Consider the following 24,642-nt stretch of genomic DNA (forward strand, 5'->3'; position numbering starts at 1 on the left):
CCATTGTAGGTTTCCATTGGTTTTTTCATCTCTTCTACTCTACCTTTCATCCTCAGAAGTTCCGTGATTTGTTTTTCCAGACTTTCCATTTCTTCTTTTTATTCATTCTTTGTCTTCTTCATATCCTTCCTCAATTCACTGATTTGGTTTTTGATGAGGTTTTCCATGCGTGTTCGTATATTCTTAGTTAGTTGTTTCAGCTCTTGTATCTCATTTGAACAATTGGTTTGTTCCTTTGACTGGGCCATATTTTCAATTTTCCTGGTGTGATTTGTTATTTTTTGCTGGTGTCTAGACATTTAATTTCCTTAATTAGTTTATTTTGGAGATTGCTTTCACTTCTCTTACCTAGGGTTTTCTTGCTAGATGAATTTGTTGTCTATTTGTTCTTTGACCTTCAGTTCAGCTTTTTCTGGACCTCCAGCTTAGGTTTTGTTTAACAGAGGATAATTTTTCAGTTCCTGTTTTCTTGTTTCTTGCCCTGCTTTATGGTGCCTTTTCCCTCCCCACCCTTAGGAGGGTCTACATAGGTATTATAGACTCCAGCCGGATATTCCCGGACTAAACTGGCCTCCTATCAGGGGGAAAGAGTCACCTGCATCAGTTTTCCCTGAGGGTGAGACCCAGCAGTTTAAAAGACTTTCCTGTGAAGTCTCTGAGTTCTGTTTTGCTTATCCTGCCCAGTGTGTGGCGTGTCTGTCTGTGGATCTCACCAGCAAAAGATGTTGCGGCACTTTTAACTTTGGAAGACTCTCCCTGCTGGGGACATGGTGGAGACGGAGGAGAGGTTGTAGGCTGGTTTTAGTGGCTTCAAATTGCCAAGCCCTGGGGTCTGAATTCCTTGAGAGAGTGATTCCTCCTGAGTTGGTCTTCACCCTCCCCTGGGGAAGGCACAGGTGGGAGACAGCCCTAATAGCAGCCCATTTCTACCTATGCCTGGGGTTGTTACAGCCCAAGAAGTCCTGCCCCTGAATCCAGAGGCTGCCAAGTCTGCATAGCAACAGAGCCACTAAAAACTCTGTTTCTTCCCCTTTCCTCTTTTTCCGTGAGCCCAGTGAGCGAACTCCGCCTTGACCAGGTTTAGAGTCTCTTTCCTCTCCCTCTGCGAAGCCGCCTGTGGGGGAGGGGCACCGGCCGCCCGCCACGGAGGCTTGGGGAACTCACGGTTTTGGGGAGGCTTGCAGCCAGTCCAGCTGGTCCAGACTGGGATACGCTGTGTATCTGTTCACTGACGTAGCTCTGGCAGCTGTTCTGTAGTGTTTCTGGTTATTTAGTAGTTGTTCTGGAGGATGAACTAAAATGCGCACATTGCTAAGCTGCCATCTTGACCCCTCCGGACATAGAATTCTTGGTTGGCTTTTTTTCTTTTTCAGAATTTTAAATACATCACCGCACTGCCACCATGGTTTCTGCTGAGAAATCTGCATATAGTCTTATCGAACTTCTCTTGTATGTGATGAATCACTTTTCTCTTTCAGAATTCTTCGTCTTTCACATTTAACAATCTTATTAGTAAGTGTCTTGGAGTAGGTTTATTTTGATGTATTCTGTTCATTTTATGCTCCCCTTCTTGTATTTGTAATTTTATGTCTTCCATAGCAATGGAAAATTTTCAATGATTATTTGTTCCATTGTTCTTTCTGTCCTTTTTGTCTTCTCTTCTCCTTCTGGGATGCATGTAACATGTATATTTGTGTGTTTCCTGTTGTCAGTTAATTCCCTTAGATCCTACTCATATTTTCCTATTCTTTTTCCTTTGTTTCTTTTGTGTGTAGGATTTCAAATATTCTCTCCTCTTATCATCAGAGAAGATACTTTGCATAATTTCAAATTTTTTTATTTATTGAGACTTGTTTTGTGATGTAACATGTGGTCTATCCTGAAGAATGATCCATGCGCCCTTGGAAAGAATGAATATACTCTTATTTTGTGTTACAATGTTCTGTATATGTCTTTTAGATCTAGTCCATTTATTATAGTATTCAAATATTCTGTTTCTTTATTGATCCTCCATTTGAATGGTTTTTCTATTGATGAGTGTGGTGCATTGAACTCTCCAACTGTTATTGTAGAGATGTCTATTTTTATGTTCAGTACTACCAGTGTTCGCCTCATGTATGTTGGTGTACCATTGTTAGTTAGGTCTAGTAATTTCTATTGTTGTTGTTTCTCTTGGTGATTTGACTCTTTTATTAATATATAGTGTTCTTCTTGATCTCTTCTAAGCACTTAATACTTAATTCTTTTTTTTCTGATATTAGCATGGCCACCCCAGATCTTCTTTTGTTACTTTGCTTGGAATATTTCTTTCCATCCTTTCACTTTCAATGTATTTGTTTCTTTGAGTCTATCCTGAGTCTCTTGTAAACAATATATGATTAGATTATGCTTTCTCTTCATTCTACCAACCTGTGTTTTTTTATTGGAAAGTTTATAACATTCAGTGTTATTACTTTTTAAGAACAGTGCTTATATCTGCCATTTTGTTCTATGATTTTTATGTGTTATATATATTTTTGTCTCTCTTTTCCTTTATTGCAATCTCCTTTTCGTATACTTGGTCTTTTGTGATTTATCTGACTGATCTTTTTCTCATTTCTGTTGCTATAAATTTTTAAAATACTTTTTTGTTGTTACACTTGGGTTTATATTACACAACCTATATGTATAACCTAGTAATTTGAAAGGATACCAAATTAAATTCAAAGGCATATGTGTTCTCTGCTCCCATATCTGTGTTTCCCCTCTATGTTGTTTTTGTCCCACTTAACCTCTTTATATTTTATATATCCATTATCAGGAAATGTGCCCTTTTCTCGGTCAATTGTATTTTGACTCTTACAGGAATTAGAGTAGAGTTGTGTATTAGGCTTTGCATTTACCTTTTGAGTTAGACTTACTTATGCTTCATTTCTTCACACTCTCCAAGCTACTCTTTCATTTCAACCTGCAGAACTCCAATTTGTAATTCTTGTACAGCAGGACTTGAGTTGATAAATCCTCTTAGTCTCCAATTATCGAAGAATATTTTGAACTCTCCCTCATCTTTGAACGACAGTTTCACCAGATACAGAATTTTTGGCTAGCAGTTTTTCTCTGTGATTACCTGTTATATATCATACCACTACCGCATGTTTTGCTTGTTTTTGTGAGAAATCAATACTTAGTGTCATTGACTATCCTTTGCATGTGACAAATTGCTTTTCTCTTGCTGCTTTCAGGACTTTCTCTTTTTCTTTGGCATATGACATTCTGATTAGTATGTATCTTGGAGTAGGCATATTGGGATTTATTCTGTTTGGAGTGTATTGCATTTCTTGGACATGCATAATGGCCAAAAATTTCCAAACTCTTATGAAAGATATAAATATTCATGTCCAAGAAATGCAATATACTCCAAACAGAATAAATCCCAGTATGCCTACTCCAAGATACATACTAATCAGAATGTCAATATCTTTCATAAGAGTTTGGAAATTTTTGGCCATTATTTCCTCAAATATTCTTTCTACCCCTTTTCCGTTCTCTTCTCCTTCTGAGACCTCCATGATGTGCCTGTTTGTGTGTTTCATGTTGTCACTAAAATCCCTGAGGTACTCCTCAGTTTTTTCTGTTCTCTGTTCTTCTGTCTGGTTTCAGTTATCCTTTCTTCTAGCTCATTGATTCCTTCTTCTGCCTGTTCAGGTCTGCTGTTGTATGTCTCTAGTGTATTTTTAATCTATCTTTTTTTGCCTTTCATCCCTGTAATTTCTGTTATGTTTCTTTTTATAACTTCAGATACTTTTTTATGCTAACACAATTTCTTCATATCCTGTAGTTCTATCCATATTGCCCTTCATTTCCTTGAATTGATTTAGATTTGTTTGAATGTCTTTGATTAGTTTTTCCAATTTTGAATCTCCTTTGAAGTTTTAAATTTATTTTCTTGACTGAGTCATATTTTCCTGTTTCTTAGTATGGCTTGCAATTTTGTGTGTGTGTATTCCTAGGCATCTAATTATTTTGATGAGTTAACCCTGAGGAACTTTTCTTCACATTTGTTTAGGATTTTATTGTTGTTTGGGTTTGTGTTTTGGCTCATTGACCCTTTGGAAGAAGAGCCCCTGTTCAAATTTTCTGAACTCTTCATCATCACCTTCTTACCCTGACTATGTGGTACAATTTTTAAGAGTGTACTTTGTTTTTTAACAATTGTTTCACCTCCAGGAAAGAACTTCCTTTTCTTTATTCCTTCTCCAGGATTCTTGATCTGTTCTGTTTGCTTTTGTGCAGACTTTTCTCCTCAACTGCTATGATATGTTTAAATTCTCTCTGTCTCACTTAGTGACCTGTTTTCAGTCTCTGTCTGGAACTGAGTTGGATTCAGGCCATGCTGCCTCTGTGCGGCTCCCAAACTGTGCAGGACCAAGTAAAGGAGAAGGGAACGGGAAGCTACCAGTGGTCCAGGGTGGAATTTTCCTTCCTGATATTTTTCTGTTTCTTTACTTCAACGTTTGTAGAGTCCTTTTACAGTCTCTACCGTCCTCCTGAGTTCTAAGCAAGTGGGATGTGTCCTTTTATTTATTTGCTAAATCTCTGGAAAGTTTTTTTTCAAAGGATATCTTATCCTTATCCTCAGCAGTGGAAAGAGAAACAGCAATTCCTAGAAGAAAAAGTAGCAGCAATTCTGAGCTCAGTCATCCATACTTTGTCAGAGAAGAAGGCAGGGTTTTATGGCAGAAATGGAGCCAAGAGAGTACCTGCATATAATTGCTGACAAAGCTGTTTCTTAATGTTTGTCCCTTTAGGCATAACTTTTGAAAAAGTCTTGCGGAAAGATAATGAAGGCACAGAGCTTTAAAAGTATATGCAGGAATGTGCATAATTAGTGAAGAAGTTGGAAGAGTTGGGGATATTGGACAGTGGGAAAGTATTACTATGTTACAATAAAATATTATTACAACTGTATTGAAGATAAGTTCATCTTTCCTTGATGTTTCAGAGACCATCTCTGGGTCTTATAGTAGCTCTAACTTCACATTATGAATGAAGTTATCACCTCATAAAACTAGAAATCTAAACCTGGTTGATCTCTGGATTAATACCCTGATATATCTAGGTGTGGCTTTTTGAAGTAAATGCTAAATACTTTCCCATCAACCTTTTTTTCCTCTATCACTGTAATCTTTTTTTTTTTTTGGTATCCCAGGTAAATGACAAATTAACATAATTTAGATCCCACCTTGAATGTTTACCCTAAATTATCTTGCTTAATATTGGCATAGGTCAGATTATTGACAAAATTGCCATTCATTAAACACTTTTATACATTTATAAAATACCTAAGATATTTCTAGTACCCAAATCACCTTTGCTTTTCATCTCCTATTGTACCAGTTCTCACACTTTTGGTCTCCAGATCCCTTTACAATCTTAAAATTTATTGAGGGGGTGGGCCATGGTGGCTCAGCAGAGTTCTTGCCTGCCTTGATGGAAACCCGGGTTCAATTCCCAGTGCCTGCCCACACACACACAAAAAGATTTATTGAGGATCCCAAAGGAGCGTTTATGTATACAAATTATAAGTTTTTACTGAGAAAAATTTTAAATATTTATGAATTCACGTAAAAAAACCTTAAACCATTGCATGTAACATGACATGAAAAATAACTATACTTTTCAAAGCAAACAAATTGAAAAGGGTGACATTGTTTCACATTTTTACAAATTCTTGAATTTTGACTTAATACAAGACTGCTGGATTCACATCTGTGTCTGCATGCGACCTATTGACATATGTTGTTTTGGTTCAGGTGTATGAAGAAAATTCAGCCAGATATGTGGGCAGAAATGGAAATAGTATTATAATATACTTTTCCAGATGGTTTAGATGTTTGTCTTTGATGCCATACCAAAACTTGACAAGTGCAAGTTTCTTAGCAGTTAGTTGCAATGTGGTATCAGTGATCGTATCAGAGAACTTTATTCTGTTACATTAATGTTTCTTGGTCTATCATGCACTTTGAGTGGTTCTTTTACTTATGTGTGATTTTATAACAACATCATTGGACATTTGGAAAATATTAGTTCACTGAGTTATGCAGCTCTTCCAAATTGATTGACATAATTCTACAACATCAAAAAGTTCATATTTGTTAATATCACCAGAAATCTCATCAAAAAGACTTTAAGTATTAGGAAGCTGTAAGCAGATATAAGTTTTCCAAAATTTTGTTTTTTACTTAAAAGCCCAAATTTATCATTGACCATAGATACTTTTAGTTTTTCCTCTTTTGAAATGATATATTTTCTTTGTTCACTTTTGTGAAAATGTCTGCCAAATAACCAAGTCTGAATAATCACAGTTATCCCAAAAAATGTTCTTTTTGGTAAAAATGGTGTGCCATGAAGAAAAATGGCTATTTCACCTCACAGCTCGATAAATTAAAAAGTTGCTTTCTCTTAAAATAACCATCGTGCTTTGATATATGGCCAAAGTGTTTTTTATATAGTTCCCATTTCTGTCACATACAGTATTAAAAAACATATTCACTGGTTGAGATTTAATAAAATGAACATTTTTCCTGCTTCATTAGGGACACCCTTAATGGGAATGGGCCACCCCATTTATTTAACTGCAAATGTGTGTGGTAAAGAATTCACTATTAGCCTAGTTTGGTGCCAATACTGTGGTTCATACTAAGCAACCAGCACTTTAACTCACTATTATTATTTCACCACCAGTGAAATTGTCAACACAATGATAATGATAAATAACATCTTAATAGTATTATGAAAGTATTTTTGACATTGCAGATCTTAAAGGACCTTGGGGTTTCCTGGAATCCATGGACCACATTTTGGGAATTACTATCCTAAATCACCCTTTTCATCCATTAAATGTCCCACAAATACCCTATCCTTTTTTATTTTGTTTCAGAAAAATGTGGTTTTAATCAAGTCACATAATGGTACTTGTTGGGGATTTCCAACTCCTGGTCATGTGAATGTAAATCCATTTATAAATAGGAGCTTGAAGACGTTACTACTTAAGGAATGCCCAAACTGAATGAGGTTGGGCATTAATCCAATATGACTGAAGTCCATAAAGGTGAAGGAAATTGGACATGGGAGGAGAAGCCACAGGGAGCAGCCAGCAGCTGGAAGTCCTTGAAAGCTGGAAGAGAAAGAAGACACTGCCATTTGCACTGTCATGTGTCGGAAAACCATAGAGCCCTGAAGATTGCCTGACAGGTGAAAGATTTTTTGTCTAGCTCTGAAACTAAGAGCCAATGAGTTCCTGTTGTTGAGCCAGCCTATTGTATAGTATTTGTTTTAGCAGCCAAAAAAACTAAGACAATTCTGTAGACATCAAATCTAAAAATATAAACATTTAAATCCAACACATATAGTTCTTAATTGAATATATTCTTAATCTTTAATACTCTTGAAAATGGAAAATATGTATGTATTGTTAATAGAAAAGGTAATCTAAATGTCTGTCCCTTATTTCTGTAGTATGTTTTCTACCACTCTGGAAAACATTGCTTATTAGTTTTATACTGAATTATATATGTGTGTATATTGGCCTGTGTGTATAATAAAATTAGGTACAAATTTAAACTTATTTCAAATATATTTGTTACTTTCTTGCAAAAAATGAGTAGTAAAGACAAAATATAATGCTAATTATTTTACTGATAGTTGGCAAGAAAGTGGAATTATAGAAAAAGATATTAGAAGAATTAATGTATAACACTGCCATAATTCAAGGCAGCATATCATCAATGGATCAGAAAATTTTAGGAATTTTTGGATGATAGAAAGCAGTTTGCATTTGCTTTCATTTAGAATGTGAAGCACAGGGAGGTGGGGCTTAGTGAGGTGTGGAATTTAGGCCATCCTCCAGAGCAGCTAGTAAATAGCCACGAGCTGTATGAAATGACTACTGGTGGGACATCAGTGACCAGATGCACATCGTACACCAGTCTAGCACGAGTGGAATGGCTGAGATCCAAATAGAACTCTAAGTCTCCCAAGCTATGGAGGTCGGTGCCTCTCTCCCATGGGCGGCAGGCTGGTTTCCTGAGGGGAGAAGAAACACACTTGACTAGTGGCAAAGAATCAGCTCAACCAAGCTCCAATTCTGGAATTAATAAGTAAATTCTGACTACTGAAAACAAGCTCCAAGCACAGATAAACCTGGAGTAAGCACTGAAGAACCCAGTTGTTTTGCCCTGGCAGAAATGCGGTGGGGCTCATAGAAAAAAAAAAAGGCATTTTGTGTTGGACAGCACAAAATACTGGAAAAGGGCTAGACCCCCAAGGAAAGGGGGCACATGGAGTCTGCGGACACATACAGCCACATACCAATTCCAGCTTTTGATTGGCAATGGGGGTTTGGGATCTGGCTCTGAAAGGCTTTTTTTTTTGTTTGTTTTTTTTCTAACCTCTTAACACCTCACTAGATACAGCTGTGAGTACTCTCAGGCTCCAACACTGCCCAAGTCAAGTGTGGAATTAAGAAATGTCTGAGACAAACTAAATTTCAAGTGTATGGGGAAAATTCCCTAAAGGGTGTATCTTCACCAAGAAGATGGTGAGGCCTCCTCAAGTGGAGGTCATCCTATAAGCAGTTTAAACCTCAGGACTGGAAAAAAGAAGCAATACCTGCATACTACATCAGCCTGTCTCAACCATACCTCTGGCTGGGAGAAGATGTTGAAATTAAATGCATCTCATTACTTTACACTGGTAGGAAACTTAAGCAGACAGGCACCACATGCTGGGCAGGGTAGGAAAAGCAGAGAGTCTAGAGGCTTCATAGGAGAGTCTGAAAACCTGCTGATCTCACACTCAGGGAAACTTAATATTGACTACTCTCTCCTCCTGAGACACAGACCTGTCTAGTCTGGGAAAATCTGACTAGGGTCAATCATATCTGAGGAGATCCTCCTTCAAAAAAAAAGGCTCTATGTAGGCAGAACGAGAAACAGAAAAATAAGTGCTAAACAATCCTGATCAGTTAAACAGAACCTGTGCTACAGGTTTTGAATAACTTGAACCGAATGCCAAGGAATAGATAGAGAAGAAATCTATCCAACGAGAAAACCCAAGGTAGAACAATGAAAACAATCTCCAGAATGAATTAATTAAGGAAATCAAATGCCTAAACACCAGCAAAAACTAATGGGTCATGCTAGGAAAATCACAGATATGGCCCAGTCAGAGGAACAAACAAACATTACAAATGAGATACATGAGTTGAAACAACTAATTCAGGATGTTTGAACAGACATGCAAAATCTTGTTCTAACAGACATGCAAAATTGAGTTGAGGAAGGATATAAAGAAGACATTGGGTGAGCATAAAGAAGATCTTGAAAGTTTGAAAAAACAAATTGTGCAACTTATGGGAATGAAAGGTACAATAGAAGAGATGAAACAAATAATGGAGACTTGCAATATATTTGAAGAGGCAGAAGAAAGGTTTAGTGAACTACAGGACAGAACATCTGAAATCTGACTCAAAAAATATATATAGGGAAAAGACTGGAAAACTATGAGGAGGGTCTCAGGGAAGTGAATGATAACAATAAACCTATGAATATGCTTGTTATATGTGTTCTAGAAGGAGAATAGAACAGAACAGGAGCAGAAAGACTAATAGAGGAAATTATCACTGAAAATTTCCCATCTCTAATGAAAGACATAAAATTACAGATCCAAGAAGTACAGCATATCTCAAGCAGAATAAATTCAAATAGACCTTCTCCAAGACACTAATCAGATTGTCAGATGTCAAATATGAGGAGAGAATTTTGAAAGCAGCAAGAGAAAAAGCAATCCATCACATACAAGGAGATCTTGATAAGACTATAGATGGATTTCTCAGCAGAAACTATGGATGTGAGAAGGCAGTGGGATAATACATTTAAAATTCGGAAAGAGAAAAACTGCCAACCAAGAATCTATGCCCGGCAAAACTGTCTTTCAGAAACAAGGGAGAGATTTTTTTCAGACAAACAGTCACTGAGAGAATCTGTGACTAAGAGAAATACTAAAGCAAGCATTACAGGCATATAGGGAAAGACAGGAGAGAGAGGTATGGAGAAAAGTATAGAAATGAAGACTATCAGTAAAAGTAAAAAGAGAAAAAAAAAACTAGATATGACATATAAAATCCAAAAGACAAAGTGATAGCAAAAGTACTGCCTTTACAGTGATAACATTAAATATTAATGGATTAAACTCCCCAATCAAAAGATGTAGACCGACAGAATGGATTAAAAAACAGAGCCCATCTATATGCTGTCTCACTATAGACACAAGTACAAAAAAGATTGAAAATGAAAGATTAGTAAAAAATACTGCATGCAAACAACAAACAGAAAAGATGAGGAATAGCTATACAACTAATTTGTAAGACAAATTACATTTCAAATGTAAAACCATTAAAAGGGACAAAGAATGTATGTTGATAACATATGTATGTTGATACACTGTATGTTGATAACAGGACCAATTCATCAAAAAGACATGATAATCATAAATATTTACGGATTGAGCCAGAGTGCTTCAAAATACATGAGACAAATGCTGACAACACTGAAGGGAGAGAAGTAGACACCTCTGCTATAGTAGCTGGGGACTTCAATTCCATCAGTGGATATAACATCTAGACAGAGGATCAATAAAGAAACAGAGATTTTGAATAATACAATCAATGAAATAGGCTTGGCTTTACAGTCATTTATAAAACATTACCCCCACAACTGCAGGATACACATTTTTCTCAAGTGTTTATGGATCATTCTCAAGGATAGACCATATGCTGGGTCACAAAGCAAGTCTCAATAAATTTAAAAAGGTTGAAATCATACAAAACTCTTTCTCAGCTCATGAAAGAATGAAGTTGGAAATCAGTAATAGGCAGAGGGCCAGAACATTCACAAACATAGGGAGGCTAAATAATGGTTGAATAACCAGTAAGTCGAGGAAGAAATTATGAGAGAAATCAGTAAATATCTTGAGAGAAAATCAAAACACAGCATATCAAAATTTATGGGCTGCAGCAAAGGTGGTACTGAGAGAGAAATTTATTGTCGTAAATGCCTATGTTAAAAAAGAAGGAAGTTTGTTTCCGGGAGCCTGCCTATGCCAAAAAAAAGGACAAAATCCATGAATTAACTGTTTACCTGGAAGAACCAGAGAACAAACTGCAAACTAACCCAGAAGCAAATAAGAAGAAAGAATGAACAAATATTAGAGCAGACATAAATGAAATTGAGAATATGAAAACAGTAGTGAAAGTCAACAACACCAGAAGTTGGTTCTTTGAGAAAGTCAATAAAAACAATGGACTATTCATTAAGCCCACACAAAAAAAGGAGAGAGGCTGTACATAAATAAAATCAGAAACAGATGAGGGGACATATCCACTGACCCCACACAAATGAAGGAGGCAATGAGAGGATACTATGAGCAACCATATACTGATAAACTAGACAATGTAGATGAAATGGACAACTACCTACAAGGGCATGAACAACCAACATTGACTCGAGAAGAAATAGACAACTGCAACAAATCAGTCCACAACTTAAGAAATTGATTCAGTCATCAAGAAGCTTCCCTAGAAGAAAAATCCAGGACCAGATGGTTTCACATGTGAATTCAACCAGGTATTCAAGAAAGAATTATTACCAGTCTTGCTCAAGCACTTCAAAAAAATTAAAGTGGAGGGAAATATACCTAACTCTTTCTGTGAAGCCAGCATCACCCAATACCAAAACCAGGCAAAGATAGTAGAAGAAAAGAAAATTATATACCAGTCTTGTTAATGAATATAGATGCAAAAATCCTCAGCAAAATACTGCAAGTCAAATCTGGCAACACATTGACAGAATTATACACCATGACCAAGTGGGATTTATTCCAGGCATGCAAGGCTGGTTCAATACTAGAAACTCATTTATTGTAATAATCTACATCAATAAGTCAAAGTGAAAAAACATGATCATCTCGATTGATGCAGAGAAAGCATTTGACAAAATTCAACATCCTTTCTTGATGAAAACACTTCAAAGGATAGGAAGAGAAGGGAACATCTTCAGCCTGATAAAGGGAATATGTGAAAAACCCACAGCTAACATTGTAGTTAATGGGGAAATACTGAAAACTTTCCCTCTGAAGTCAGGAACAAGACAAGGGTGCCCACTGTCACCATTGTTATTCAGCATTGTAGTGGAAGTTCTAGCCAGAGCAATTAGAAAAGAAAAAGCAATAAAAGGCATCCAAATAAGAAAGAAATAAAACTATTTGAGATGACATGATAACAAATATCAAAAATCTGAAAAAGCTATATTAAAGCTACTAGAGCAAATAAATGAGCATATCAAAGTGGCAGGGTACAAGATCAACATCCCCAAATCAGTAGTGTTTCTATACACTAGTAATGAACAATCTAAAAAGAAAATCAAGAAAAAAATTCCATTTATAATAGCATCTAAAAGAATCAAATATTTAGGTATGAAAGTAATGTAACTAAGGACCCAAAAAACCTATGCACAGAAAACTACAAGAAACTGCTAAAAAATATCATGGAAAGTGTAAATAAATGGAAGGGCTAAATGTAGTGAAGATGTCAGTTCTGCCCAAATTGATTTATGGATTCAAAGCAATACCAGTTAAAATCCCAACAACTTACTCTGCAGAAATAGAAAAACCAATAAATTCATTTGAAAGGGCAGGGTGCCTCAAATAGCTGAAAATATATTCAGAAAGAAAAAGGAAGGGGGAGGTCTCATACTACCTGATGTTAAAGCATATTACAAAGCTCCAATGATCAAAACCACATGGTACAGACATAACAATAGATATATTGACCAATGGAATCAAATTGTGTGTTCAGAAATAGACCCTTTTATCTGTGGACAATTGGTCTTTGATAAGGTGGTCAAGCCAACCCACTTGGGACAAAGCAGCCTAGCCTGTTCAAATGGTGTTTGGAGGACTGGATATCTATAAGCAAAAAATGAAAAATGATCCATATCTCAGCCTATACAAAAATTAACACAAAATGTATCATAGACCTAAACATTAGAGCTAAGACCATAAAGCTTTTAGAAGAAAATTTAGGACAATATCTTACAAATCTTGTGATAGGATATGGTTTCCTAGAACTTAAACAAAAAGCATGAGCAATGACAAGAGAAATAGATAAATGGGATCTCCTCAAAATTATACACTTCCGTGCATCACAGATTGTATAAAGAGGTTCTAAAACTCAACAACAAAAAGACAAACAACCGAATTTAAAAATAGACAAAAGACATGAACACTTTTCAGAAGAAGAAATATAAATGATCCAAAACATATGAAAAGATGCTCAACCTCGCTGGCTATTAGGGAAATACAGATCGAAACCACAATGGGGTACACGGGTGGTTCAGTGGTAGAATGCTCTCCTTGATGTGGGAGACTTTGAGTTCAATTCCCAGACCATACATCTCCCCCCCCCCCAAAAAAAAAACATAATGAGATACTATCTCATACCCACTAGAATGGCCATTATCAAAAAACAGAGAACAAGTGCTGGAGAGGATGTAGAGGAAGAAGGCATACTTATCCACTATTGGTGAGAATGAAAAATGGTGCACCCTCTCTGGAAGGCAGTTGGTGATTCTTCAGGAAACTAAGTATAGAGTTACCATGTGATCCAGCAATCCTAGTAGTAGGTATACATTCAGAGGAACAGAAGGCAAGGACACAAACAGACATTTACACACCAATGTTTATAGCGGCATTATCTACGATTGCCAAGAGATGGAAGCAGCCCAAATGTCCATCAATGGATGAGTGGCTAAACATGCTGTATTATATACATAAAATGGAATATTATGCTGCTGTTAGGATAAAGTCATGAAGCATATAACAATATGGATGAACCTTGAGGGTATTATGCTGAGTGAAATTAGCCAGAAACCAAAGGAGAAATAATGTATGGTTTCACTAATATGAACTAACATTAATGAGTGAAACTTGAGAGTTGAAATTAATACAGGCTATCAGGATATAGAAATAGGGTAGAGATTGGGCATTTGATGCTGAAGGAGTACAGAATGTTCAACAGGATTGATTGTAAGCTCCAGAAATGAATAACATCTTACTGTCTGGTAGTAGCACAATAATATAAGTTCACTGAATGAAGCTGAAAGTGAGTATGGTTGAGGGAGAAGGGCCAGAGGCACAAATGGGACCAAAAGTAAAGTTAGAAGATAAGACCGAGATAATATAACTTAAGAATGCCTGGAGTAGACAATGATGATGATTAAATGTACAAATATAAGAATGTTTTTGTATGAGGGAGAACAAATGAATGTCAGCATTGCATGGTGTTCAGAAGTCTATGGTTTATGGGAAAATACAATCTATGCAAGCTAGGGTCTATAGTTAACAGCAACTTTGTAATTTACTTTTATTGAATATCACAAAGGCATTATGCCAAAATTAAATGTAAACAAGCAGTGGATATGGGGAGGGGTATTGGATTCTTTGCAGAGGAAAGCAGTATGTCTTCATACAGATTGTGTTAGTAAAGACATGGCTATGTGATTATACCAGGAACCATTGATTTTTCACTTAGGTTGGATTGTATGATGTAGAAATAAAACTGTTTAAAAATGAACAGAGAGGAACAAGTGCTGAAGAAGATTTGGAGAAAGACATGCATCTATTCACTATTGGTAGGGAAGCTGAGAGGTGTACCTCCTCTGGAGGGTGGTGTGGTGGCTCCCCGCGAGGCTAGGGTGGGGTTGCCATATGATCTTCCAACCCCATTGCTAGATGTGTACCTGGAGGAACTGAGAGTGAGGACAGGAATGGACATTTGCACACTGATGTTTATAGTGGTAGTGTTCACTATTTGCAGTGGTTGGAGGGGGTGTAAGAGGGCAATGACTGAGGAATGGAAGGGGGAGCCATGGTGTATGCATTCAGTGGACTACTGAGCAGCTGCAAGAAGGAATGAAGTTGGGAAGGATGCAACTAGGTAAATGAAATTTGAGGACAGTAGGTTCAATGAAATGGCAGAAGCAAAAAGACAGATATTATCGTGAATTGAAGTCGAGAGTGTAGGTTATTATGTGGAGGCCTATTGTAAAGGGTATTAGATTGTAAACTCTTAAGCAGTCAAATGCATTCCACAGTTGTAACTTATTTCTAAATTCTGAGGTACTGAGCTATTAGTGTATAATCTGATCATTCCCTGAAACTTTGGGTATTTATGTGACATCTGAGATTCAGAGTTACAGCTCTGAAGCTCTGAAAGTCAGCATTACCCTGTACAACTGTTTAAAAAGTTGAAAAAGTGATCAGACTTCAACTAGAGATGTGAATAAAGCAGATCTGGATTAGACTAAGGTAAATCAGAATACAAAGTAAATGATGATATGGTCCATATTTTAAAACTTCAACTTCTGTGTGACACCTAAGGAAGAAATGTTTATTTGGTGCAAAATTTAGAGTTTAGGTAGCACATTATCTAATTTACCTTATATGACCAGTTCATTCAAGTACTGCAATTACATGGAATCTTGAACAGGTCATGAGATCTTGTTGGTTTGTACAAATTAGTGTGATGCCCCAATAAATCCCAGGGTAATTTGGTCAGAGAATAAAATTATTTGCAAAGACCCTTTGAGGGACTGGGGAGAAAGGAGGAAATATTAAACTTCCCCATCTGAGAATTCCTAATATTCACAAGTAGTGGTGGACAACCAATTCAGTAGACTGAGTTCTCAATCTTGGGGCTCATTGCTGTGATACTTATACCTGCAAAGGAGAAGCTAAGCCTACTTCTAATTATGCCTAAGAGTCAGCCTCAGAGAACCTCTTTTATTGCTCAGATATGACTTTTCTCTCTAAGCCAACTCAGCAGGTAATCTCACTACTCTCCTACATGGGCATGACTTCCAGGGGTGTAAATCTCCCTGGCAACATGGGACAGGACTCTTGGAATGAGCCTGACCCTGGCGTTGCGGGATTGAGAAAGCCTACTTGACCAAAAAGGGGATGAGAGAAGTAAAACAGGATAAAGTTTCAGCGCCTGAGAGATTTCAAACAGAGTTGAGAGGTTATCCTGGAGATTATTCTTATACATTATATAACTATCCCTTTTTAGTATATGGTGTATTGGAGTGGCTAGAAGAAAGTATCTGAAACCATTTTACTGTATTCCAATAGCATTGATTTTTGAAGATGATTGTATAACTATATAGCATTTAGTTTGTGTTATAATGGAAATCTTGTGTCTCATGCTCCTTTTTCCAGGCTACGAACAGATGAGTAAACAAATAAGGACAAAAATAAATAAATGGGGGGAGGGATAAGAAAAATTGGGTAGATTGAAATACTGGTGGTCAATGAGGGAGGGGCAAAGAGGTATGAAATGTGTAAGTTTTATCTTTTTTCTTTTTTTGGAGTGATGCAAATGTTCTAACAATGATCATGGTGATGAATACACAACTACATATATTGTGAGGCATTGATTGTAAACTTTGTATGAAATGTATGTGTGAAGATATCTCCATAAAACTATTTTTTAAGAATAAATGGGCTAAAAATAAGAATATGTCCTTCATAAAAGATAAATTACCAAGGTGGCAGAAAGAGGATGGCAAAGGGGAAGCAGAGTCATCTGAATAAATCCAAATTAGAAAGCATTTTTTGGTCTTCTCAAGACTTTTTCTGTTTGGCTTCATTTTCATAAATTTTGCATATCATGTAACTTGCAAATATTTACTAAACCCAGGGCCCATTGAAATATTAATTATTAATCTCCATTTTTCACAAACAGCAAAATGAGGAGAAGAGGAAAACACTCTGTAGACTCATTATGCTTCATTGGACTGAGTCCAGGCCTGACTTGAGGAAAGTGTTCTCAAGACTTCAGGAAAAACTGCATGGCCTATGGAGAGACAGGGAGAAGGAGAATGAGAAAGGGGAGTTAGACTGGGGGGAAGAAGGCAGATCTAGGGAAAGAAGAGGTGGGGTGGGGGATGGAGTATGTTGAGGAGGGTGGTAATGGTTGACATTTATTGACTATTTACTATGTGCCAGGCACTGTACTATTTACTTTATGTGGATTACCTCATTTAATGCTTACAGCAAACCTCACAGATGAGCTAACTATGAAGGTAAGTAATCTGTCTAGATGCACAGTAATAAATAGGTAGAACTGGAATTTGAAACCAGGTATTTTACTGCTAGACTTTATGCTTCTAAACTCTGAGCTTCATTTTTCTTAGCTATCTCTTTCTTAATATCCTCTTTCTTAACTATTCTACTGGGAGTAGAGGGAAACCTGACATATTTCTGAGCTGGAAAGCCAATCCCAGAATTCTACGAGTTTATTTGCCATGTCTACCTCTTGATATATCCTACGTTATGGCCACTTTTTGGCTTTGAGTCTAAGTAGCCTCAAAGTGTCAAATAGAGGATGTTTCATGCACTGTATGAGGATGAAATATGATATCTCCCTGCCCTCACTTTGCGTCATTCGTGAATACCCATATTAAGGTTTTATATGTAGGGGTTGGGGTGAATAGAGTTACATAGGGAATTTGTAATTCTGGAACTGGTATGGCTAATGCTTACTTAATAGTGTTGGTTAAATAAATACATAGACATTATATGTTTCAGTATATTTTATCATTTATCATTTTATAAAAGTGCTAAAAAGAAGAGTTAGACTTCTTGGTTTCATACTTGTCATCAGTTTCTTCTCATTTTATAGTGTAGCATTTCTGTCACTTTGAGTGTGTCACAGAAGCAGCTCCTCACAAATATTTTCATTATTTTAACAAAATGTAAAGTCTTTTTCTCTTTTCTAAGGAAACATTTCATACTGAAGTAAGAAGAATTTTTTGCTTTTGTCTTACAGACTTTGAATAATGAGATGAGTACAGACGATGATAATGAATATAAAGAAGAAAAAGAAAGCTACATCTGTGCGGTGTGTCTGGATGTTTATTTCAACCCTTACATGTGTTACCCTTGCCACCATGTTTTCTGTGAACCCTGCTTACGGACGCTGGCCAAAGACAATCCTGCAAGCACTCCCTGCCCACTGTGCCGGACAATTATTTCCAGAGTCTTTTTCCAGACAGGTAACTGGTTTTTGACTTATTGTTTTGACTGCCCCTGTATTCTGTTTCTGAAGATGCTTTATAAATTATTATAAAAAAGTTGAAAATCATACACAGCATAATCTGTTACTCTTCGATTTACGTATACAAACTCAAGTTCATAAGATGACTAAAACAATGGAGTACTGCTCCTTTATCATTCATTTTAACTGATTTAAACTATGTGTCTCTCTTCCATGATCTTGTTTAACACTGGTAGAGACTATGAAATTGCTTTCCTTAAGATCTTAACACAGTCATTATTCAAGTCTCTTTTGATTCATTTATCAAAACAATGTCACATTTTCCTTTTCAAAATTAGTTCATCTAAAATAAATCATTAAGAATATTTCTTCTAAAATAAACTGTATTTGGTTGTATCCTGTCATTAGAGGTTGACGTAAAAATGGGAATACCCTACTTAATTTTTTTTACCAAATCTCAAAGCACAAAGGATTGAGGTTATTTATAAAATACCATCAATGAAATAGAAAGCAGGACAAAGGAAGTTACAAAATGGAGTGGAGAATAAAAATCAGGTGGGGGTAGGTGGGCAGATCTAACAGCCATATGGACCTACATAGTAACTAAAATTAAATGAAGAATTTGTATTTAAACTTTCTGGCAGCCAAAGGAAAGCTAAATGAAGTACACAATTGAGTAATTCTCATGATCCATGAAAAGAATTGTGAGAATCTACCAGTTTCTCAGGGTAATAAGCAAAGGTTTTTCTGGCATTTATCTTTAAAATAAATTTTTCAGGTTATTTCTTCTCTAGGGCATCTTGAGAGATGGAGTAGGTGGTGTTCTAAAAAAATCCTCAAAACAAATGCGGCATCAAGTTTTCTAACTTTATGTCTTATGCTATTCCTTCTTAAAAGCTGAGGAAATTGTTATGAGAATATAACTTAGAGAAAATGGCATTGCTAGTAGCCGCAAATATAGGATCCAAGTTTTCTTTTTAACATAACTTTTAAGGTATATGTAATAAGTTTACATTGTAGAAAATACAAATAAGTAAAATTTTGAACTCCACATTCAAATTTGAGGATTTTGGAGTTGACCAGGAAAAATACATGACCACTAGACACTAGATGGAAGAAACACACAGAATTTTTATTAGGGTGACACTGACTGACAGTTTGCAGTTGGGGTTGGGATGCTATAGAACCTCACATCAGGAAACTTTCCATAAGCCAGAGGCAGGAAGGAAGCACTAGAGGAAAGTGGTAGAAAGGGAAAATTGCTGAACCTCCAGAGGGAGACAGGAAAGGAGATGGGGAGTTGCTTACTTGTCTAGGCAATGACACAGAATCAACATAATGGTAAGTAAGTCTCTGGGCCAGAAAACTGCAGGAGTCTGAAGTATCACGGGGCCTTTAGAAGTACAAGGACTTATCAATTGAGAGCATGTGTTGGGCACAGTTTATAAAGGGGTATGCAAAGCAGGTTAATTCTCATATTTTAAAATTGCTTATTTGGGCTGTTTTTAAATCAGCTAGATGTGTAAGAATTTGAGTTTGGTGCTGGCAGGTTTCCTAATGATTTTAGGTTGCTGTGAAGAAGTAAACAGCACATAGGGCCACTACACGGAGACCACTTTAGCTCATTTATACAACAAACTCAAAACCACCCATATTCTTAACATTTAAAGACATTTAGTGAATATTGTTCCAGAATATTTTATATACATATACTTACCCTTTTTTTTTCAAAACATGAGATCCTATTTTATATATAATTTTTAAAAACAATTTATTTCTAAATAATTTCAAACTTAAAGGAAAATTGCAAAAATAACTCAAAACAAAATAGAAGAGAACTTGATTATACTTCCTACTCAGGTAGCCAGTACCTTAACTTTCCAGAGCTGTGATAGAAAACGCTGCACGATGGGTTGGCTTAAACAACAAGCATTATCTCATGGTTTTGAAGACTGAAAGTTCAAAATAAGATATCAGCAAAGCCGTACTTTCTCTCAGGGTCAGCAGTGTTATGTGGTGATGGCAGTCTTCATCACAGGGCAATCTCTCTCTCCTCTTTGGCTTCTTATGGACATCTGGCTCCTCCCTGTGGCTTTCTCTGACTGACTACATCCAAATTTCTTTTCTTTATAAGCCCTCCAGTGAGATGAGTTAAGACCTGCCCTGATTCAATTTTACCAGGTCTTAACTAATAATACATCTTCAAAATGCCCTGTTTACAAATGGACTCATACATACAGGAATATGGATTAAAATTGAAATATGTCTCTTGTAGGGTATATGATTCAATCCCTAACACCTACATTTACCAACTTTTCAAATTTCCCTGCCTCCCTCACTCCCTTTCTCCCTTTCTTTTTTCTCCATCGATCTATCTCATCTATCTGTTTTCTAAATATTTGAAAGTAGGTTATGTATATCATGCTCCCTTAACACTTATGCATATTTCCAAAGAACAAGGATATACATACATAAACTACATTAAGTACAATTATCAAGTTCAAGATATTTGACACTGTTATAAAGCATACAGTCTACCTTCAGTTTTTTCATTTGTTCCTATAATGTCCATTTGGGCATGTCCTACTCCATTGTTAGATCAGTCCTGGATCAGGTACTGCATTTAATTGTCATTGTCTCTTTAGTTTCTCTTACCTGTTTAAACTGGTGGTAACATATAAACAACATATGATTTCCCATCTAAGCTACTTCCAAGCATTCAATACAGTGGTATTAATGATGTTCACAACGTTGTACTATGCTCACCATCATCCATTTTCAAAACTGCCATCATTATCTTTTTAATAGGGGACATTCTAGTAGCTGCGAAATGATATCTCGTTGTGGTTTTGATTTGCATTTCCTTGATAGCTATTGATATTGAGCATGTTTTCATTGCTTTTTAGCCATTTGCATTTCCTTTTTGGGAAGATGACTGTTCTAGTTTGCTAGCTGCCAGAATGCAATATACCAGAAACAGTGGCTTTTAAAAAGGGGAATTTAAAAAGCTGCTAATTTACAGTTTCAAGGCTGAGAAAATGTCCCAGTTAAAACAAGTCTATAGAAATGTCCAATCAGAGGCACCCAGGGAAAGATATCTTGGTTCAAGAAGGCCAGTGAAGTTCAGGGTTTCTCTCTCAAGTGAAAGGGCACATAGCAAAAACAGTCAGGGTTCCTCTCTCATCTGGAAGGGCACATCGGGAACACGGTGTGATCTGCTAGCTTCTTCTCCTGGCTTCCTGTTTCATGAAGCTCCCCAGAAGGCATTTTCCTTCTTCATCTCCAAAGGTCACTGGCTCATGGACTCTACTTCATGGTGCTGCAGCATTCTCTGCTCCCTCTGAATCTCTTTCATTCTCCAAAATGTTTCCTCTTTTATAGAAGTCCAGAAACTTATCAAGACCCACCCAAATGGGTGGAGACATGTCGTCACCTAATCCAGTTTAACAACCACTCTTGATAAAATAGCATCTCCAGGGAGATGATGTGATTATAGTTTCAAAAAACACAGCATTGAATAGGGATTATTCTGCCTTTATGAAATGGGATTTAGATTAAAACATGGTTTTTCTAGGGGACATACATCCTTTCAAACCAGCACATTACATCCATTTTCAAAACTTTCATCATTCCCTTTTTAATAGTGGACATTCTAGTAGCTGTGAAATGATATCTCATTGTGGTTTTGATTTGCGTTTCCTTAATAGCTTTTGATGTTGAACATATTTTCATGTGCTTTTTAGCCATTTGTATTTCCTTTTTGGAAAAATGTCTATTTGAGTCTTTTTACCATTTTGTATTTGGATTGTTTGTCTTTTTTACTGTTGAATTGTAGTGTTTCTTTATATATTCTGGATATTAAAACCTTACCAGGGTGGGCCACGATGATCAGCAGGCAGAGTTCTCACCTGCCAGGCTAGAGTCCTGGGTTTGATTCCTGGGGCCTGCCCATGCAAAACAAACAAAAACAAGACAAAACAAAAACACCTTACCAGATGGTGGTTTTCAAATATTTTCTCCCATAGAGTAGTTGCCTTTTCATTTTCTTGACAAAGTCCTTTGAAGCATAAAAGTTTTTAATTTTGAGAAAGTCCCATTTATCTATTTTTTCTTTCAATTCTTATGCTTTGGGTGTAAGTCTAAGAAACCATTTCCTGCCATGAGATGGTACAGATGTCTCCCTACATTGTCTTCTAGGAGTTTTGTGGTGGTTGTTCTTATATTTAGGTCTTTGATCCATTTTGAGTTAATTTCTGTAAAAGGTGTGAGATAGACAGTCCTCTTTCATTCTTTTGGATATGGATATCCAGTTCTCCTAACCCCATTTGTGAAAGAAACTAATCTAGCCCACTTGAGTGGACCTGGTGGCCTTATCAAATACCATTTGGCCATAAATGTGAGAGTTTATTTCTGCATTCTCAATCCATTGGTTAGTATATCTGTATTTATGCCAGTACCATGCTCTCTTGACCACTGTAGCTTTGTGATATGCTTTAAAGTCAGAAAGTGCAAGTTTTCCAACTACATTCTTCATTTTCAAAATGTTTTTGTCTATTCAGAGCCATTTACCCTTCCAAAGAAATTTAATAATTGGATTTTCCATTTCTGCAAAGTAGGCTCGGGGAATTTTTACTGGAAATGTACTGAATCTGTAAATCAGTTTGGGTAGAATTGGCATCCTAACTATGTTTAGTCTTGCAGTACATGAACACAGAATGACCTGCTATTTATTTGTTCTTCTTTGATTTCTTTCAGCAATTTTTATGATTTTCTGTGTACAAGTCTTTTACATCCTTGGTTAAATTTATTCCTGGATATTCGGTCTTTTAGGTACTATTGTAAAGTTTTCCATATTAATCTTGTACCTCCCACTTTGCTTAATTTGTTTATTAGGTATGGTAGCTTTGTTTTTTTTTATTTTTCAGGACTTTTTATGTATAGGATCATATAATCTGCAAATAAAGTTTTAGTTCTTCCTTTCCAATATGGTGTCTTCAGTTCTTTTTCTTGCCTTACGTCTCTATCTAGAATTATTAGCACACTGTTGAATAACAGCAGTGACAGTGGCATCCTTGTATTGTTCCTGGTCTTCAAGGGAAAGCTTTCAGTCTTTCACCATTGTGTACGATGTTAGTTGTGGGTTTTACTTATATGTGGATTATCATGTTAAGGAATTTTCCTTCTATTCCTGTCATTTGAAGTGTTTTTATCAAAGAGTGCTGGATTTTGTCAAATTTATTTTCCTTTCTTTTCTTTTTTTTTAATCTTTTTGTTGAGGAATCCTCATAAACATGCATTCCACACACAAATGTATAATTGAAGGTTCACAATAGAATCACATACTTGTGTATTCATTACAATGATCATTTGTTAGAACATTTGTATCACTCTAGAAAAGAAATTAAAAGAAAAAAGAAAAAAACTCATATATGCCATGTGCCTTACCCCTCCCTCTTGTTGACCAGCAGTATTTTCATCTACCCAATTTATTTTACCCTTGGTCCCTCCTATTATTTATAAATAAATAAAAGGAGCGACAGACACAAGGTTTTCACAGTCACACCATCACATTGCAAAAGTTATACCTTTATACAATTGTCTTCAAGAATCAAGGCTACTGAAATACAGCTCAACAGTTTCAGGTACTTCTCTTCATCCGCCCCAATACACCATAAACTAAAAAGGGATATCTATATAATACATAAGAATAACCTCCAGGATAACCTCTCAACTCTGTTTGAAATCTCTCGGCCACTGAAACTTTATTTTGTCTCCTTTTTCTCTTCCTCCTTTTGGTCCAGAAGGCTTTCTCAGTCCCTTGATGCTGGGTCCTGTTTCATCCTGGGATTTCTGTCTCACTTTGCCAGGGAGATTTATACCTCCAGGCATCATGTCCCATGTAGGGTGGAGGGCAGTGAGTGCATCTGCCGAGTTGGCTTAAAGAGAGAGGCCACATGTTAGCAACAAACGGGGTGACTTTTAGGCATAATTAGAAGTAGGCTTAGCCTATCCTTTGCAGCAATACTTTTCATAGGGGCAAACCCCAAGTTCGAGGGTTCAGCCTATTGATATGTTTGTCCTCACTGCTTGTGAGAATATCAAAAATTATTTCTCCCCATTTCCCCAAGGGGACATTGCAGTTTTTTTGTTATTCACTTTATTCAGACCAGATTACTCTGGAATTTATCAGGGCATCACACTAACATGGACAAACTAACAAAATCTCTCACCCTATTCAAGATTCCATGTACTTACGGTGCTCAACTAAACTGACCTTATTAGAAACTGCACTACTCGAAATACTAATTTTGCACCCAACAAGCATCTTTCCCTCTAGACTCACACTGAAGTTGAAGTTTTAAAACATAGGCAGTATCATCCTTTACCCTGTATTTTGATACACCTTACTCCAGTTTCATTCATAACTCTACTTGAAATCTGATCCCTTTTTCAACTTGTTAAACAGCTCCTGTATGGAGTGCTACTGACTT

General features: G+C 36.5%; 1 protein-coding gene across 12 annotated transcripts in view; it reads left to right on the forward strand.

Annotated features, from left to right (window-relative positions):
* Positions 1–24,642, forward strand: part of RNF180 (ring finger protein 180) — a 337,143-nt gene that overhangs the window by 179,254 nt on the left and 133,247 nt on the right. For all 12 annotated transcript variants that reach the window (XM_077117280.1, XM_077117281.1, XM_077117289.1 and 9 more), the window contains one exon: positions 17,924–18,149. In XM_077117280.1, the coding sequence (XP_076973395.1) occupies positions 17,924–18,149 (226 nt within the window). The remainder of the gene's footprint in view (positions 1–17,923; positions 18,150–24,642) is intronic.

Source organism: Tamandua tetradactyla, chromosome 9, assembly GCF_023851605.1.
Source record: "Tamandua tetradactyla isolate mTamTet1 chromosome 9, mTamTet1.pri, whole genome shotgun sequence".
NCBI lineage: Eukaryota > Metazoa > Chordata > Mammalia > Pilosa > Myrmecophagidae > Tamandua > Tamandua tetradactyla.